This window comes from Castor canadensis, chromosome 5, assembly GCF_047511655.1.
Source record: "Castor canadensis chromosome 5, mCasCan1.hap1v2, whole genome shotgun sequence".
Lineage (NCBI taxonomy): Eukaryota > Metazoa > Chordata > Mammalia > Rodentia > Castoridae > Castor > Castor canadensis.
Genome location: NC_133390.1, coordinates 159,643,954 through 159,662,407, shown reverse-complemented (window position 1 = coordinate 159,662,407; position 18,454 = coordinate 159,643,954). Strand labels below are relative to the sequence as shown.

At 44.0% G+C, this 18,454-nt stretch overlaps 2 protein-coding genes and 1 pseudogene across 9 annotated transcripts in view; 2 read left to right on the top strand and 1 right to left on the bottom strand.

Moving 5' to 3' along the window:
• Positions 1 to 179: 179 nt before the first annotated feature.
• Positions 180 to 819, top strand: Scand1 (SCAN domain containing 1). The gene has a single exon (XM_074074671.1). It carries the CDS (start codon positions 180 to 182, stop codon positions 717 to 719), a length of 540 nt encoding a protein of 179 aa, XP_073930772.1. The 3' UTR covers positions 720 to 819.
• A 1,947-nt stretch (positions 820 to 2,766) lies between these two features.
• The window catches only part of Phf20 (PHD finger protein 20), a 123,724-nt gene continuing 108,036 nt past the window's right edge, over positions 2,767 to 18,454 (bottom strand). For all 8 annotated transcript variants that reach the window (XM_074074656.1, XM_074074662.1, XM_074074659.1 and 5 more), the window contains 5 exons: positions 16,669 to 16,768; positions 12,702 to 12,897; positions 10,698 to 11,097; positions 8,879 to 9,062; positions 2,767 to 5,087 (listed from right to left, as the gene is read on the bottom strand). In XM_074074656.1, coding sequence (XP_073930757.1) covers positions 4,945 to 5,087; positions 8,879 to 9,062; positions 10,698 to 11,097; positions 12,702 to 12,897; positions 16,669 to 16,768 — 1,023 coding nt within the window. In that variant the 3' untranslated portion in view covers positions 2,767 to 4,944. The remainder of the gene's footprint in view (positions 5,088 to 8,878; positions 9,063 to 10,697; positions 11,098 to 12,701; positions 12,898 to 16,668; positions 16,769 to 18,454) is intronic.
• Positions 16,213 to 16,313, top strand: LOC141423657 (U6 spliceosomal RNA; annotated as a pseudogene).

The following is an 18,454-nucleotide window of genomic DNA, read 5'->3' as shown; positions in this document are numbered from 1 at the left end:
TGCTTCGCGGTTACAGGTAAGCAGCACGCGCCCTCGGTCCGCCCGGAGTCCGCCCCCCGCCGGGGTCGCTCGGGCTCTGCCCCTTAGCGGGAAACGTCTCCCTCCTCGCCCCGCCCCCGCGCAGACGCAGTGCTGAGCCCATAGTTGCAACACAAAGAGTGACGCCGGGAGTCCGAGTCATGGCAGCGACTGAGCCAAGCCTGGCGGCCACCGACGACTCCGCGACAGTGCCGTCGGAGCGGCAGGAGGGAGCTGGCCCGAGCTCATACCCCGAGCCTAATAAGGCGATCTCCTCGAATCCTGAGGCCCCTTCGCCTGCCCCCGAGTCCTCCAGCCCCAGCGCCGCGGCCCCGGAAGCGCATCGTTCGCCCCCCGCGGCGCCTTCCGCGGCCCTGGAGCTACCTCTTGCGCCCGCACCCCTGGGCTCCACGCCTCAAGCCGGAGCCGGCCAGCGCTCCCCCGCAGGCGCGGGCGGCTCCCGGCCCGGCCCCGAGACGTTCCGCCAGCGTTTCCGGCAGTTTCGCTACCAGGATGCGGCGGGCCCCCGGGAGGCGTTCCGGCAGTTGCGGGAGCTTTCCCGCCAGTGGCTGCGGCCCGACATCCGCACGAAGGAGCAGATGGTGGAGATGCTGGTGCAGGAGCAGCTACTGGCCATCCTGCCCGAGGCGGCGCGGGTCCGGAGGGTCCGACGCCGCGCGGACGTGCGCATCACCGGCTGAGCTGCCGAGCCCGGCGCTCTCCGGACTGGGGCCATGGTGGATCCGGGAGCCGGAGCCTGGCTCCCCACCCGGTATTAATGAAAAACGAGTTTTGACAGTTCCTGTGGTCTGCTGTGTCTTTTTCGTTCGTCCTTTATTGGGTTTATTTACCAAGCTTACTTCCCACCTTTTCTAGTTGATGGCCAGAGTAAATTGGGAGCGCAAGAGAATGACGCCTTTACTTGCTGTTTTTGGCTATTATGAGATCCTTAAATGTTGGTTACACCTGGGCTGCCCCTCCACACCTGCGAAGTTTTTCTGAACCTGGACTCACAAGGACACACCTGGGTTTTCTCTAAATGAAGGGCTATGTCACGAAGAGTCCAGCAGTCTTGAGTTCCATGCCACCCTACCTCTTACTAGCTAGTATCTCAGCTTGTTTTCCTACCTGCGAAGGTAAGATGATAGTGATTTGTGGTTGTGGGATTCCTGCAGGCGAAATAGGTGGCTGTATTGAATGCTCACTTAACTGGCTACCTCTATACAAATACAGCTTTTTGTATTTGTAACAACTTGCTCCACCTGCCCTTTGGGCACAGGCTTCCCAAAAGCCCCACATTATTGGGCTATTTTAATATGAAATGTTTTACTGTTTGCCACCTCACAAACTATGTCTTGTTTGTGAGCTCTTGCTTATGCCTCTAGACTTGCTCACCTCCTTCCTTGGGAAATTTTGGACCTGTGGTAGGAATTAAAAAGCAAAACTGATGTTTTTACTGAGGAAAAACCTAAATAAACCTTTCTTTCTCTCCAACACTTGTCTCCCGGACATTGGTTTCTCTGTGGAATGAGCTTGGAGGTAACAGTGTGAACCAATGGGTTATTTACAATAGTGAAGCTATTTTAATGTCTCCAGTGGTGTTTCTTCCTCCTTCCCCCTTTAAAACCAGCGTAATTACTTAGGGAAGAATTTGGCAAGTAATGAAGATGATATACTATGAAATCTCAAAGCCCTGCTCTTCCTTGAGGCTTCTGCACATCCAGAGAAGAGCTAGGTGGGGTCCATAAACAGTTCAGGTTGGTCCCAGAACATCCCAGTGAGGCTAGGTGTCATCTCTTAAAATAAGGAAAGCCATGCTGGGGGTGTGTTTTAAGTGGTAGAGTACTTGCCTAGCATGTGCAAGCCCCTGGGTCCCATCCCCCTTACTGTCAGAAAGTCTTAATTTCTTGTTCTGCTTTATTCTGGGTGAGAAAAGACACTGGAATTTTAAGGAATGCCAGGCCTATCTTCTTTGCATTGCTTTCAGCAATAAACCTAAAACTTCTACCATAATGCATGAGCCAGACTGAGCTCATGGCCATTTTGCTTTTGAATATTAAAAACAATTACAAAGTATTTTCTAGGTAGAATTTGCATCTGCCTCCCTCCAAAAGATGTTTTTTTTAAAAAATAAAAGGTTTCCTTTAAGAGGTAATGGTTGCAAAAGCATAATATAAAAAATAGGGTAAATAACTTTTACCCTATTTTACATAGTGGCTTGTAATCCTAGCACTTGGAAGGCTGAGGCAGGAGGATTGTAAACTGGAAGCCAGCCTTGGGTTACATTTTGAGTTCAAGGCCTGTCTTACATTGTGATACCCTATCTCAAAAAACAAAGAGGCAGAGATCCTATAGTTCCGAAGACCCTATCTCAAAAATACCCAACATGAAAACAGGACTGGCTGAGTGGCTCAAGTGGCAGACCCCTATCTAGCAAGTATGAGGCCCTGAGTTCAAACTCCAGCACTACCAAAGGAAAAATAACACCTTGTGTTTTAGTAATGTATGACTGAAACATAGCAACAAGAACCTGTTTTATTTTTGCCAAATATAGATACAGAAGTTTGTATGTTTTGCAAATATTGCTTCAAGGCAACATTTCTATATATAGTGCCTTCTGTTCTATATAGCCTGTGTTCTAATAGCGCGTAAACAGATTTGTATCCACAGTGCAATGTTGGCTCATCAAGGATCCACCTTGAATACACTCATCACTTAAAGAAGCAAAATGATTAGTCAAACCAGAACTGTTTTGTCAAGACAATTTTTATAGGTGGATAGTTTTTCTCGAAAGACAAAACTTAGGTAGTGCACATATTTCTAAATGATATCAGCATTGTTTGCAAATAACAGTTTCCAGTGCTCCAACTTGGGGTTAACTCACCTTGACCCAGGAACTGGGACTGGAGCCCCTCAACATGGCTTTAAATTAGGGAAGCACAGAGGTTATCAGAATGTGAGGAGTCTTCTGTGCTTCCCTAAGAACAAAAGTCACAATGAGTAAGACCGGATTATTTCCTTCGCAAAACCTTAAGGATAAAAATCCAGTAATGGCCACTTGGCAAAATTAGGATCAGTTTCTGTTTCTATCTTTCAACAAGACATGAAACTGACTACCTTAAACATTTCCATTTCCCCAAATGTGATATTAAATGTAGTTTCAGAAAAGAAAAATCAATAATCTTAATACAACAATAATACCTCACAGTTGGCTATAGAAAATCATCCTTTTTCTTCTCTTTTCAGATAAGCATCATGAAATTCTTATAATGCAGCTGTCTAATAAATTAACCAGAACATAAATGCCATGCAGATTCCTTACAGGTTTCTTCCCACATCAGAAACATCAATATTAACAGTGGGAATCAGCCTCTGAAGAGGAATTGTGTTGGCTTCATTACAGATGTTACAGCTGCATGTACTTGCTCTGATGGAGAAGCTATGCCAAGTCAATTTATACTTTTGTAAATCATTGTATCAAATTAACAAGTCACTAGACAAAGCATTCCCTGAAATGGATCTTAGTACAGAGGTCTGAATTCATGACCACAATGACCTGTGCCTTAAGCCTAACCATCCCTAAGGTCACTGAAGATACCGTCATTGCTATTGAGATACTGGCTACTTCACTTTTACATAGTAAATATTTGCAGCATATAACATTACAGATTCATAAACCCATAATTAACTTGTGTTAATGGATAACTGTGCTTTGACGTTTTTGCCTTTAGTGATAATGAAACTAGTAAAATGGGCCACCCTTCAAAGCATGGAACATTTTCTTTAACTTTGTCTAGTTTAAAAAAAAAAAAACAATATAGCAATTACACGTGGAACTGTAACCTAAAAAGTAACACAAATATTGTCTCAGAAGGTACAAATAGGTTGTACCTGGACCTTAAGCAGCATAATCACCTTGATCTCACAAAGTAATACAAACAGGAAGTTTAAATTGTTAAAAGTATATTAGCAATTCTGAAAATGTCAACTACTAAACGTAACCTTCAGGGAAGGAGGAAAGCGGCACTGAAGTTTGTTGAAAACAATATAAAATAATTCCCTAAACCACATTCTTTGTAACATTTTTATAGTGAAAGAGTTTGAAATTTTGGAAAACATTTTTTGAGGGCTTTAAATAGAACTGGGAAGCTGTCAATATTAAGAATTGGTAGAAAATGCTGTCCTTTGGGTTCCAGACCCTGCCTGCTTCAGTTTGGAATTCCTTCTAGATTCTTATTACAGCAAGATTCTAGCTCCTCCACCAGCTGAATGGGCTCTGCAACAAAAGCTACACCCAGCCAATTCTGAGGTGAAAAGCATACAAAACTTGTCCACGGTACCATGAATTCATGCAAGAGATATGCTGTGAAAAGTGATGAGTCCTAAGAAGAAGGCAGGGCAGTTGAGGCCTCTGCTCCTTCCCCATGTCCACAGCTCTGTGGAGCTGTCCCAACATTCCTCTGAAGCTGGAAAATGAAAATGATGCCTGCTGCCTAAACACCAGGCCAGGCAGAAACCAGAAGGGTTGGCATGTGCTCCAACTTGACTGGAAAGTTAATTAAATAAAATGGAAATTGAATTTACAACTGTTTCCAACTAAACTTTTTTGGCTCTCATTCCATTTACCATCAGTGGCACGATTTCAAGTGAAGTTTGTGCAAAGATCCTCTTCATTCAATGATGTGCACAGAAGAAGGGAATCCCGAGACTCCATTTGTTGCCTTCTTGGTCAGCTTCCAGAGATCAGTGTGCCCTGTTCTCAGCAGCCAAAATGGCCTCTTTGTTCAATATCCACCACACTCCTGGCCAGATCCCTGAAGTCGGTATCACGTGCATTCGGCATGCTAGGTTTATTTATTTAAATATGCAAAGCTCCTCCTGCAGGTGCCCCAGGATTGTGCCCCCGTTAGTCTTAGGTGCCCAATTTCATGTTGAGCAGCAGAGGGCAATCTGCTGCACCTTGCCCAGGTCCGTCAGCAGCTGCTTGATGCAATGCTTGAGCTGTGGCAACCTGGCCAGTGGCTCCGGGGGCTCCAGTTCCCCAGTGTAGTCCAGCCAGCTCTCCAACACTGTCAGCAGAAGAGAAAGATAAGACCTAGTGAGGACCCAACACTCATTTTATAAGCACCTCAGCAAATGTTTCAGCCCATCTAGTCTGACCACACATGGGGGAGGGAAGGAAGGAAGGGCCATTTCAGCCCATTGCCTCAACACCTGCTGCATGAAGCGTTACTCCTGTACAAAGGTCAAATGCTGCTATAGTTTGAATATGCAATGTTCCCCACAGGCTTATATGTTGAACATCTGAGCCCTAGCTGGTGGAAATGATGGGAGGTGAGTCCTAGCTGGAAGTAGAGATAGTAGAGATCACTGGGGGCATATATTGCCCTAGGTTACTTGGTCTAGGGTTCCTTCCTTCCTTCCTTCCTCTCTCTCTCTCTCTCTCTCTCTCTCTCTCTCTCTCTCTCTCTCTCTCTCCCTCCCTCACTCCCTCTCCTTCTCTTCCTCCCTCCCTCTCTCTACTTGCTGTCTGCCAGAGATGAACAGCCTCTGCCATACACTTCTCCAGCACCATGTTCTGCCCAAGTTCATGGGGCCAAAGGATCATGGACTAAGCCCTCTGAAACCATGAGCCAAAATAAATCCTTCCTCCCTTAAGTTATTTCTGTCAGGTATTTGGTCACAAGGACCATAAAGTTAATACAAAAAGACCTATGTCCATGCTGCCCAATACAGAAGCAACAGCCATATCATATGAAGCTGTTGACCACTTAAAATGTAGAAATGAATTTTTAATTTTATTCAATTTTAATTAATAGCCACACACTGCTAATTGCTATTGCATTACATAGTGCAGAGTCTAGAAGGCTTTGAAGAACCTGCCTTTCTCAGTGTTGCACTGCCCACTATTTCTAAAGCTTTCCCATGCTGTAAATCAAAGAGCCTGGAGTTTTTAGCCTCAAGTCAAGAAAAATGAAAATTACAGGGACTTGAAAAGGTCCATTTCTATCACTCTGGATTCTGATTTGCTTCATATTAACTCCTGATAGATACGTAATTATCAGTGGCACTGAATATTATTTTTCTCCTCTCAAGTATTTGTTATATCTAGATATTAATACACTTGATTATACTTGGCTCAATATGTAGAAAACTGTTGCTTGTGAGTGCAGGGATTTCTTTACAGAAGATGTTTATTCTTCTCCAAACTACCCTCCCCTGAAGTTCTGTCATTTGCAGAAAGACCATCTGGGAACCCTGTACCTTTGACAAATGTCAGTCCCTCTAGGTAGACCCTAAGCTTACCTCAGCTTACCTGTATCCTTTCTTCTAGTCCATGTACCTCTGGACCCTGGTATGTAGAAAACTAATAATGCATGTTCCTCAAGCAGCCTGCCACCTACTACATATCCCTTTTCTCCTCAGACAAACTCTTCCTTCCTCTCCACCCTTTTAAGTCCTTTGTTCTCCTACAAGTTATTCCTTAGGGATGCCTTCCCCAAACTCTATACCCTGAATCTGGTCCCAGTGTTATGGGTGCAATGGCATTGCATGCTATCTATCACATGCTGTCTTAGAGCACTTATGATGGTTTGTAATTATACTTGATGGAATGATGTCTTTTTTTGCCTTTTTTTTTTTTTTCCTGGCAGTGCTGGAGGTTGAACCTTGAGTCCATTTATTTATTTATTTATTTATTTATTTATTTATTTTGAGACAAACTAACTTTGCACAGCCTGGCCTCACAATCTTCCTGTCTCCACCATACCCAGCTTAATGGGATGATTTCATTAATACCCTGTCATCTACAGAACTAAAGATCTGAAATGAACTGAAGATCTGACTCCCTAAAAAGAGACTCTGATGAGGGCAAGCAGAGTGGCTCAAGTGGTGAAGCACCTGCCTAGCAAGCTCGAGACCCTGAGTTTAAACTCCAGTATGGCCAATAAAAAAAGGAGGGGAATCCTAGCTACTCAGGAAGCAGAGATCAGGAGGATCACGGTTTGAAGTCAGCCCAGGCAAATAGTTCACGAGACCCTATCTCGATAAACCCTTCACAAAATTAGGGCTGGTGGAGTGGCTCAAGGTGAAGGCTCTGAGTTCAAGCCCCAGTACCTCAAAAAAAAAAAAAAAAAAAAGGGATTGGGGGGAAGAAATTCTGATGAATCTTAAATACAGTGCAAAAATCTGCTTACTTAAATAAAATCTTTAAGCTTTATCACTGATATTCATGCTTCCTTGGACCTCTTAGGGCCTGGAGTATTACAAAAAAGAATGTGAGCCCCAAATCAGTGGGGCACATGAAAGGTCCTCTGAGAGACCAGAGAGAGCCTGGGCTATTCCCCTGGCTCCCCTGGGTTGTGAACCCAGGGCTAGAAGCTCTGGCTTCTCCCCTGAGGATGGGTTCCTTTGGCAATAACACAATATTTGCCCCATTCCCATGGTGCTAAGTCTCCTCCCAGAGATCCAGACTACTCTGCTATTCTCCCCAAATCTACAATTTCCAGTCTGGCATTCAATCTTCTCAGCATGTTTTTCACAGACAGTGGCATCGGTTACAATTTGTAGGAGGCCAAAGAAACCTTTTAGGAGTAAGAGAAAAAGTAGCCTGCCTTCCAGGTGTCCACAGGCTTGCCTCAGGGCCAGGACATAAGCTCAAGGGCACCAAGGTCAGTCAGTAGGTTTGTCTTTCCCTCTCTCTGTCTTCCAACAGGATAACCCCTTTTCCCACCATTCCAGGCCTTTCATCAGCCACCCTTGAGTCACCCCCTCTCCTGCAGAATACTACTCCCTTCAAGGTTCACTATCAGTCCCAGGAAGGCTTTTTTGTTGTTGTTGAGACAGTCTGGCTATATAGCCCAGGTTGGCCTCAATCTTCCTCCCTCAGCCTCCCAAGTGCTGGAATTACTGGGCTATACCTCCATACTCAGCTGGAATGTTTGTAGTACTCTCCTCCTATGGCATGGCCTCAGCCACACTAGTATCCTAGCCATACCTCATGACCCTCGCTTGTATAATGAGGCATTTTTTCTGAGTATTTCATGTATGCTTTATATCCCCAGTTGTAGCCTTCATAGCCTGACTGTACCCAGAATCCTCAAACAACATCAATTTCTTAACTGGGGTCCATTTTAAAAATAGAAACAAATACTCACTAAATAAGTAAACAATCAAAAGAGAATTCTGTCTTCAAAAACCAAAACTGGCAACTTCCTGGGGTCAACAGAAATTACACTTAGTCATATTCCTCCTCATAAATTCAATCCTCTAGGCCTGCCCATTACCACCACCAACTGAGAGAAATCCCCCGGTTATACAAACAACTCACTCAAATTTTTAACTCTGTACTGGCGAAAGAGGAGAAAGCTTCATTTTAGAATTTCTCAAAGGTTGAAATAAAAAGGTTTTCAGATTACATTCTTAAACATCCTAAAAACTCATGTCAATCATTTTAATTCCACATAGAACTTTGTTAGTAAAGATTTGCTCAGGTTACATATCTCTAGCAAGGAGAGTATACTTGCTCTTTTTCTGTATATACACCTTAGTTTTTTTGTGTTTGGTGCTGGGACTGAACCCAGAGCCTCCCATGTGCTAAGTATATACTCTACCACTGAGAACTCACCTTTGTAGAAGGGACTGAACACAGGAGGCAGGACCCCTGACATCATCAGACTTTATAAGTGCCAATAAATACTAAAAGTAAGGCTTGTCCACCTTGAGGGGAGAATGGAGATGGGGTGAAGCTGAAAAGAAGAGGCAAGATGGATAGACATACTGGGGAGGTTCAGAAAGCAGCTCATGGGGAGGGGAATTTCAAAGTGATGCCATGGGCAGGGGACCAAGGAAGGAGCCCTACCATCCAGCTCCTTCTCAATGGAGTCCATCCGGTGTGTGACTTCATCCTGAAGGGACTCCACATGTGTCAGCAGGTTAAACTGCCACTGGTGCTGGGAACTCAGCAGCCCCTCTCCGCCTCTGTCAAGCAGTCTCCGAGTAGGGGATTCCTCCGGCAGGACCTTTTTGGAGATATAGTCCCTCACCTGGGAATGCAATGACATTTAAGTTACTGAATACAGAGAGCCCCCATCCACATTTCCAAATGTCCAGTGTCTTAAACTCTGAAAAACCAGCCTCCATCCCATGTGGATGTTGGGCGGAAGCCTGCCCACTGCACCAGAGCTGCCTTCTCAGGGCAGCATGAGCCTCTGGCTCAGGGGGCTTAACAGATGTCTCCCCCAGCTTGAAGAGCACCCTAGCCTTAAGTAGGCCTCCCAGTGCTCTGAGAGCTGCCTAGAGCAGGGCTAGTACGGATGTGGGTTAGGGTGTCTAGTCAGATAAATTTGGCAAGTCTTGCTAAACATGAGGTCCTGGTAAGTTACTTTTCCTCTTTGAGCCTCTGATGAGAAATGGAGGTGTTAAAATCTACTTTGAAGGTTCATGAGGATGAAACAGGATAAGGTATATAAAATAGTGCCAGCACACGGTCAGCTCATCTGCAGGGGAAAAGACTTATAATCCTGGTTGGGTATTTCCTAATTTTATATCATGTGCCAGACACCTCTAGGAAACTTGCCTGGTCCACAGGATTGCAAATCTTTACTGGGGTTTGGGGTCACAATCCTTCACTCATTCATTTGAAATGAAACAAATTCCAGCTAACATGGATTTAGTGTTGACTATGTGCAAAGTAATGTTCTGAGAGCTTTTCACACACATTGGATGTTGGGTGGATGCCTGCCCGTTATCCCAGTGGCCCATTCTACAGGTGAGGAAACAGGTCTGATCAGGAGGGGAAAGCAATCTACTCAGAACCACAAAGTGGATGGGCCCAGACTTGGAACTGGGTCTGTCTCAAAAGACTGTCCGTACCACTATGGCCCAACCCTGTTTAGACACTGTCAAGGGCACAGAATGAATGTGGTACAATCCCCATGCTGGATGGCACAGTTTAGGATGCCCCCACTTGGCAATATGCAGCAGTGTATTCAATACTGGTGATGCCAGCCAGTGGGATAAGGTCTGTGCAAGTAAGGGCAAGGGCAGAGGAGAGATGGAACCACACAAAGCCTCACTGACAAAGGAGGAAGAGGACAGGTACAGTGAGACTAGTGAAGAGTTAAAGACGGGATACTGGCAACTAGAGGGTGACACATGACTAGAACACTGAGATGGGCTCTTTGGAAAACTATCAAAAGCAATTATTTTGATGAAATGGACCCTTCTTAAGACAGGACTGAAAAGTTAAGCCAAAATAAAGCTGTTATATAATTTTATTGAAAACATTATACCTAACAAAACACTTGACTCACTGTTCATGCTAATAATTAGCACCTAGATACAATTATAATGTAAATGGTATTAAATGAAGAAAAGACAAATTTTTCTTAGTTTCATTTTTTTCCAGTTACAATCAACCCTTCTCTCCTTGCTGCTTCTCACCTCTTCACCTCTTACCCCTGCTGACTATGCCATTTTGTGGGAGTTCCTGTAACCAATGATCTTTGACTTAAGTGGGCTTTGTATCATCCATTTTAACAGACCAAAAATCATTTATGACAAGCAAATTTAAATAAAGTTCTATTAAGAAATATCTTCCACAGAACATTTAACCCCAGGAAGAAAACTTAGAAGCACTCAACCTCTGAATGAAGACTATGTGCAAGCATACCACATACCTTTGGGGAACTGGGTTTGGGTTCACCATCCCCTCTGCTCCTGTCTTGGTCTAGAGGCCAGCCCAGGCGAGGGGAGAGGGAATCATCACCATTCTCACGGAGGGGATTGACTGCATCATCCAGAGCAGAGCCCCGTGTCTCCACCACCAGCTTCTGTTCCATAGCAGGGTAATAGGCTCGGGGTTTCTGGTAGCAGTGCTCGCTGGTGATATAGGACTCCTCCACAGACTGGGGCAAGGGCAGGGGCTTTTCCACAGCCCCATTCAAAGTTCTATAGCTTGGGGCTTCCTCCTTGCTCCTGGCGTCCATGACATGGATGTGTCTGGAATGAGTTCTCCCTTCCCCTGAGTGCTGTTTCCAAGGCTGGCACCACAGCTGTAGATCGGGGTGTTCCCTGCTTCTGTGAGGAAGATGGGAGGGGAAAACAGGGAAAGGGCTTTGAGTAACTAGGACACTACAAAGCTCTTAATTTATAAACACTCTCCCAAGAGTGAGAACAGGTCACCTAGGCCATCTGGCCACACACCATACCATTTGCTGAGCAAAAAGCAATGTAAATAATCAGTCTCTTAGGAGAACCCCCACTGCAGGCACACTGTAAGTGGGACTGGACTTAGCCACTGAGCAGATCAGTCAATCAGCCCATCCAAACTTCCTCCTCCTGACACTGGGCTAGTCATCTGTTGGATACTTACACTGAGTTTCATAAAAATCAAGTGAGGTAATGTGAATGTAAGCACTTCAATGGTGGTAAAGGGCTCTTCAAATGTGTCTTACTAAAAATAACCAAAACAACACAGTCACAATCACCCTGGCATGCAAGGAGCATATGATTACCAATGAGCAATGATGACTGGGGTGGGAGGGGAGATTTAACTATCATCTACAGATGGCCATTAATAATAAAGTATCTAAAAATTGTTCTAAAATCTTCTATTCTCACCACTCCAAAGAGAATAGTTTGTTATTAAAGAAAAGAACAGAGGTTCTTATCCTGTGTAGGTCCACACCTCTGAGACTCTGCTGCAAGCTGTGCTGACATACATGTGCTCAGAAAACTCTAGTTCTGAATAGAATTGTTCCCTCTTGAATTTCAATCCAACCAAAGAGCATTAATTTATTTGATCATAATCAATTGTAGAAAAGGAAAAAGAACAGAAAATACCATAGCACTATTCTAAGTAAGGGTAGGTATTTTGAGGATTTTTTTTTTTTTTTTTTTTTTTTAGCAGCACTGGGGTTTGAACTCAGCACCTTACTAGGCAGGTGCCCTTACCACATGAGCCACTCCACCAGCCCTTTTTAGTGATTTTTTTTTTTTTTTTTGAGATAGGGTCTCATGAACTATTTGCTCAGGGCTGGCTTTGAACTGCAATCCTTCTGATCTTTGCCTTCTGAGTAGCTAGAATTACAGGTGTGAGCCACCAGCACCTGGCTATTTTGTGAAATTTCAACTTCAGTTTTATGTATGTAATATGAAATATATTTCTTTAATGTAGAACATATGTTTTTTTAAGCTAAAAAGTCACTACATAATCCCAGCTGTGTACAGAAGAATAGGTAGGAGGATCACAGTCTATGGCCAGCCCTGGGCGAAAATACAAGCCCTATCTGAAAACTAACTAAAGCAAAATAGGACTGGGGGGCATGGCTTAAGTGGTACAGTGCCTGCCTAGTAAGCATAAGGCCCTGAGTTCAAACTCCAATACAAAAAATAAGCCACTATGTAAGCCAGGTGGTGTTGTGCACTCTTATAAACTCAGCACTTGGAAAGCTGAAACAGGAGGACTAAATTCCAGGCAAGCCTGAGGGATACATAGCAGACTCTAGTTCAACAAAACAAAACAGTCAAAAAAGTCACTACATAAACTTCACCTTTCAATTCTTCTTTACTACCCAGAGCTTCCATTACAATTTATGATGATTAAACAAAAGGAAGAAAGGGAAAAAAACAATGTGATGCCAAACCAGCCCCCACTCCAAAGCTGCAAACACTATACTTACTGCAAGATGCTCATCTTGAGCTGCAGGCCGTGTAGAACCTCAATCACTCTCTGCACATCGCCAAGAAGCTGGTGCGTGGCCACAATCTTCTTAGCATTCTGATGGGAGTAGTTCTCTTCTAGAAATGCTAGGCCATGCATATGTCCCCTGCTCAACCACTCCTTGTCATACCAGTACTTGAAGCCGGGCCTCTGACCTAAAGCAACGACATTAACAGAGTTAAACATGATGTGAAGGAAACCCAGGCCATCTCATTATTGCACAATTGTCACATGGACTTCTAGAAGGACAGATTACTGTGTTCATTTTGTTCTCTTACTCATCCAGCGTACATTTACTTGGCACCTAACTCTGCACTGAGCTCTCTACCTGGCACTGGGGATAAGATAGTGAATAGACATGTACACTTTCTGATCTCTTGGAACCAGTCAGACATGGAACATGAGCCTGGATTCTCTCCTTAAATTTAAATCATGTTTTTCCCTCTGCTACTTAAAATCTTTCACAACTTCTGCTCACACAGAAGAAAAGCCAAAGCCCACTCTGCCTACTGAGGCCCACAGGATCCTGCCCTCCTCTCCCCAACCTCACTGTAGCCTTTTTATTGTAAACTTTTATTCGGGTATATTCATTATACAGGGGGAGATTCATGGTGACAATTCTCATTAGGCTTATATTGTACATTGGTTAGATCACTCCCATTGTCTCTCCCCCTCAACCCCCTCCCTGCCCCACTTAAAGCAACTGCAAGAGGTTTCGTTGTTCTATTTCATATAAATATATGAGGTCCATCAACCATATACTGTCACTTTAATCTCTCCATTCACCCTCCCACTAGTATCACCCCCTACACACACACCATACCTATTTTACAGTCCTGTCTTTCATTATTAATATTTAAGTCGATGTTTCAAGGGGTTTCTCAATGTATCCCCATTGTGGGTATACTTTACTTTGGCCCATTCACCCCTTCCATTACTGTCCCTTACCCCTTTACCTCCTACCCTCCCATTTTCAACAGCTTTCAATACACATCCTATATCCTCTACCTTCACAGATGTTATGTTTTACAATTGTACTCATTGATGCTCTATCATTCTCTTTTCCTTTCCCTCTTTCCTGGAGTTCTATAGAGTAGTTTCACTATTACAAACATGTTCTACGTGAGTTTGTATGATCATGCTTGTTTTTTGTGTATATGTTTATCTTTTGGATCTATCTCCCAAATATGAGAGAAAATATGCTTACTGTAGCCTCTTTCACTTTCTGGAAAACAAAACACTTTCCAGGTGTGGCCTCTTTCCTCTAGTGTTCCACTGTCTTGAACACTATTCACCCAATGGTGTTTGCAGGACTGGCTCCTCACCACCTTCTCAGAGAGGCCTTGTGTCACCCCTCCAAATTAGGAGGGCCTTTTCAAGGCCCTAGTCATTCCCTCTCTTATCAGTTTTCCCCCTCACAGCTCCATCTCTAGCTAATACAGTTCTGTTTATTTTAAACTTGTTTTAACAAATGTTTTTGTCCCCAGCCCTGCTATGAGCCAGAAGAATAGGAACCATCTTGTTTATGTTGCAGCCCTAGTGCCGGGCAAAAAGTATCTCGAATGGACTTACCAAATAATGGAAAGAAGCTCCAAGCCCCCTTCCAACCACCCTACCTACCATCTAACTCAAAAGAGAATCTGGCCCCTTTGCTTTTCTGAAACCTCTGCTTCCCATCTGTTACATGACAGACGACCTGGATGGCTTCAGTGGTTCTGCTCATTGCAGAGCTCCTTAGGAAGAACTGAAAACATATGCAGCAGACTCAGTAGCATTTCCTGCTCCAACAGCCCAGGGAACAGCTTCCAACCAGGCTGCTGTTCACCTCTCTGTAACTACAAAACCTTGGAAACCACCCAGGTAAACCCTGTGAAGGTCCTTTGGGTCTTTCTGGCTTTACTAAAGCACGAAGTAGGGATATACACGGATTCTGTTAAAAACATTTTAAGTAACCTTTGAGGAATGAATCTGTTAAGTTAAGCTTTCATGCTAACTGTTAGGTTAAACTTTTGGCCCAACCCACCGCAGAGTCAAACAGTGTACAAATGCAGACCCTGTGACAGTCAGGGTTCAGTTCAAGAAACAGTCTTTTCACAGTCTTGGTGATCAGGATTACATAAGAAGTTCAGAAAATGCACAGGACTTGATGAAGATGGTGAGTGTGATTGGTAAAGAGGGAAAAGTTGTTTGTTTGTTTGTTTTTTCAGTACTGGGTATTGAACTCAAGTCTTTGCACATGCTCGGCAAGTAAGTGCTCTATCACTTAAGCCATTCCCCCAATCCCCCAAAAATCTTTAAAAGATGCCCTTAGAAAGCCCTTGGGATTATGGGGAAACCTCAGGGGGCAGTGCCACAGGCAGTAGTCATAGCACTGTCAATTTTACAAGACAAAGATCAGCTCTCACCAATAGTCTGGCATTAACTAGTAGAGTGATCTTGAGCCTGTTATTTTTCTTTCAGGCCTATGCCCACTGCTCACCTAATTGTCTGACCATATTCTTTCCTTGGGATAAAGAGATAAATGGAAGCAGTTTCTCCATCTAACGACTAATCTAGTACAGGTAGAGACAATGGCCCAACAGAGGTCTTCAGGGTCAGAGGGGACCTGCTTGCCATGGTGGTCACTCCCTACCTATATAACCATCAGAATTCAGAGATATGGCCTAGCAAACCAGTTCTAATGGCAATTGCTTTATGAAGTTAGAAAGTAATTTATATTCTCTGAGTATCAGAGAGGATGTTACCATCCCACTAACAGAAGGATGAGAACCACAGACATAATACTTTCGTTCCAGGAAGGGGCACCCAAAAGCCACAGGTAACCTTTGTAACTGTGAAACTAACTGATCCAGCTGAGGAATCACTTGCAGGAATGGATTCCTACTCTAGATTGTGACGGGTATATCGCAACCAGGTTTTTGTCCTTTCCCTCAAGGGCATATCTCCCCCTTCAAGGTGGTAGTGATACAACACAGGGAAGATACCACCACAAGGGGCAGAGATAGCTTTCAAATACCCCAACAGCTCCTAAAAGCTTTGGACAGAGCCACATATCAATTCCCACAAGCTCTTGAGAAAAAGAAATGGGGCTGGCAGAGTGGCTCAAGTGGTGGAACACTGCTGAGCAAGCGTGAAGCCCTAAATTCAAACCCCAGGACCACCAAAAAATGAGGGGGGGGGAGAGGGAAAAGAGGGGAGGGGATGGGAGGGAAAGTAAGAGGAGCAGTGATGAGGGAGAATGACAGAGGCAATAAATCTAATCAAGGTACATTATAAGCCCATATGTAAATGTCACAATTAAATCCCCCTGCCTAACTAGTGTATGCTAATAAAAATGTAATAAATAAATAAATAAAAATGAAAGGAAAAGATATTACTGGAGATGTGGCTTAGTGGTAAAACACTTGTCAAGCATGTGCAAGGCCCTGGGTTTGATACTCAGCACAACAGGAGGTGGGGGGAGAAGGAGGGAAGAAAAGGTGTTCACTTCTAAAACTGAAACAGCTCTGGGAAGATTAGCAAGGCCCTGAGCAAGGATGACATGCTAATTCATGGAGCATTCAATATTCTTTATAGTGTTTTAGTCAGGCCATGTGAAAAATCTAGACTGCTCTATGACACTGGGCTTATCATTAACAATGTCACATGTATACTTTATTAAGAGGGTAGATCTCATGTTTGTTACTATAATCAAAGTTCTAGTTCAAGGGTAGGGCTTCTACAAGGTGAGCCTCTTCACAAACATTCTCTTACTGCTGAGTTCAGGAGAGCTGACCACCAGATGGACTAGTGACAAAGGTGAGGGGGAGTTGGAGTAGTAGGTGCCAAAAATATGCATTTCAATACCCCACTTAGCAGGTTTCACGGCCAACTGTCTAAGGAAAAGGCTTCGCACTGTTAATATCCTTGGCACAAGAAATCTCTACCTGGAGGGTCTTGGCAAACATAACAGGTGTATTTCTCGGGCACATTTTCTTCCAGTAATCCCATGCAGACCCCATGCTGCCAGCACTGGCACTCTTCACACTGTGAGAATTAAAGAGGCAACAAAATTAAACTCAGAAGGTATCTTCTATCCAAAAGAAGACCCGCTTGCTGGGGATGTGGGTGAAAGGGTAGAAAGAGAGCAGAGGAAAGAGCATTCCCTCCTGGCCTCTACCGAGCTCAGCTGTAGCCACACATCTGAGATGGCACTAATTTAACATGGCCACTGTTAGCCACATGGAGTGCGCCATTTAAATGAACCAGTTAAAAATCAGTTCCTCAGTCCCACCAGCTACATCTTAAATGCCCAGGAGTTACATCAGGCTAGCAGCCACTGTACTGGTCAGCGCAGGTAAAGAATATTTAGATCAACTGAATAGAGCTGGTCTCAGAATAATGACTATTTTCACTCCTATTTCTACAGGCTTTTATTTTTCTGACCACTTTATGGTAATTGAATGAAAATTGTTCAAATTCTTAGCTAACTTGGAGAGTCAAAAAGCTGAGTTTGAATTATGGCTCAGACATTTATTAGCTATGTGACTTTGCACAGGTCACTTCTCCCTAGGATTCAGTTTCCCTACCTGCCCACACCAGGGGCTATCTGTGAGAATTCTATGGGTCATGTACAAAAATTCCCATTAAAGAGCCCAGCACACAGCTTAATGTATTAAATATTTACTACGGGGGCAAGCCAATTCACTTTGACCCCTAAAGTAATCATGTGTTAACCCTTTGCATTTATTCTCTCTAAACCTTACCAGAGGTCACACAGCTGATGAGAGGCAAAGGAGGATCAGAAGATAAGCCTGGCTAATTGCAAAGCTTCTTACAAAGCCTAGGCCACTGCCTTCCCTGGACAGTGGGCAGTGGTGGTAGAGAGGCAGGAGGCAGAGAGGGAAAGGAAGGCATTGACAATGAGGGTTGACACTGGGAGATGTAGAGAGCTGAGGACTAACAGGTAAGAGCCCAGAAGAGGAAATGGGGTGGAAAGGCAGACTACCAGAGAGACACCAGAACATTTCAAGCAATTCCAATCCAGGGCCCTAAAGCTTAACTATCCAACCAACAGATTAACTCTGGAAAGTGGATAGTGAGCTTCCTAACATGACCTTGATGGTGGGTCACAATGCTGGCCCACTAGGGAGAAGAAATCCAAAGCTGAGACTACCCTCAACAACTTGGAGTGAGATAGGTCCCAGTGTGAAGATGGCATCCCTAGACAGATAAAAGGAAGCTAATCACATAAGAATCAATAAAGGCAGAGCTGGGGCTGGAGGTGTGGCTCAGGAAGTAGAGCAACTACTTTGCAAGTGTGAAGGCCTGAGTTCAAACCCAATCCCATTAAAAAAAAGAAAAGAAAAAGGAAAAAAAAAATAGCTGGGCACCAGTGGCTCACTCCTGTAATCCTAGCCTACTCAGGAGGCGGAGATCAAGAGGATCACATTTCGAAGCCAGCCCAGGCAAATAGTTCTGCGAGACCCTATCTGGAAAAACCCTTCACAAAAAAGGGCTTTTGGAGTGGATCAAGATGTGGGCCCTGAGTTCAAGCCCCAGTACTGAGAAAAAAACAAAACAAAACTAATAAGAATAAAAATCTGTCCCACCAATGACTTTGTATCTTGTGTCTTCACGAAAAAGGAATCAAACACAGCTGTTTCAAACTTAACAATGATAGATTTTAAGTAAGTATTTTGCTAAAACACATTATTCACTTTTAAAAAGTTT

Coding starts and splice junctions, on each gene's coding strand:
- Scand1 (XM_074074671.1), top strand. CDS start 180: ATGGCAGCGACTGAGCCAAGCCTGGCGGCCACCGACGACTCCGCGACA.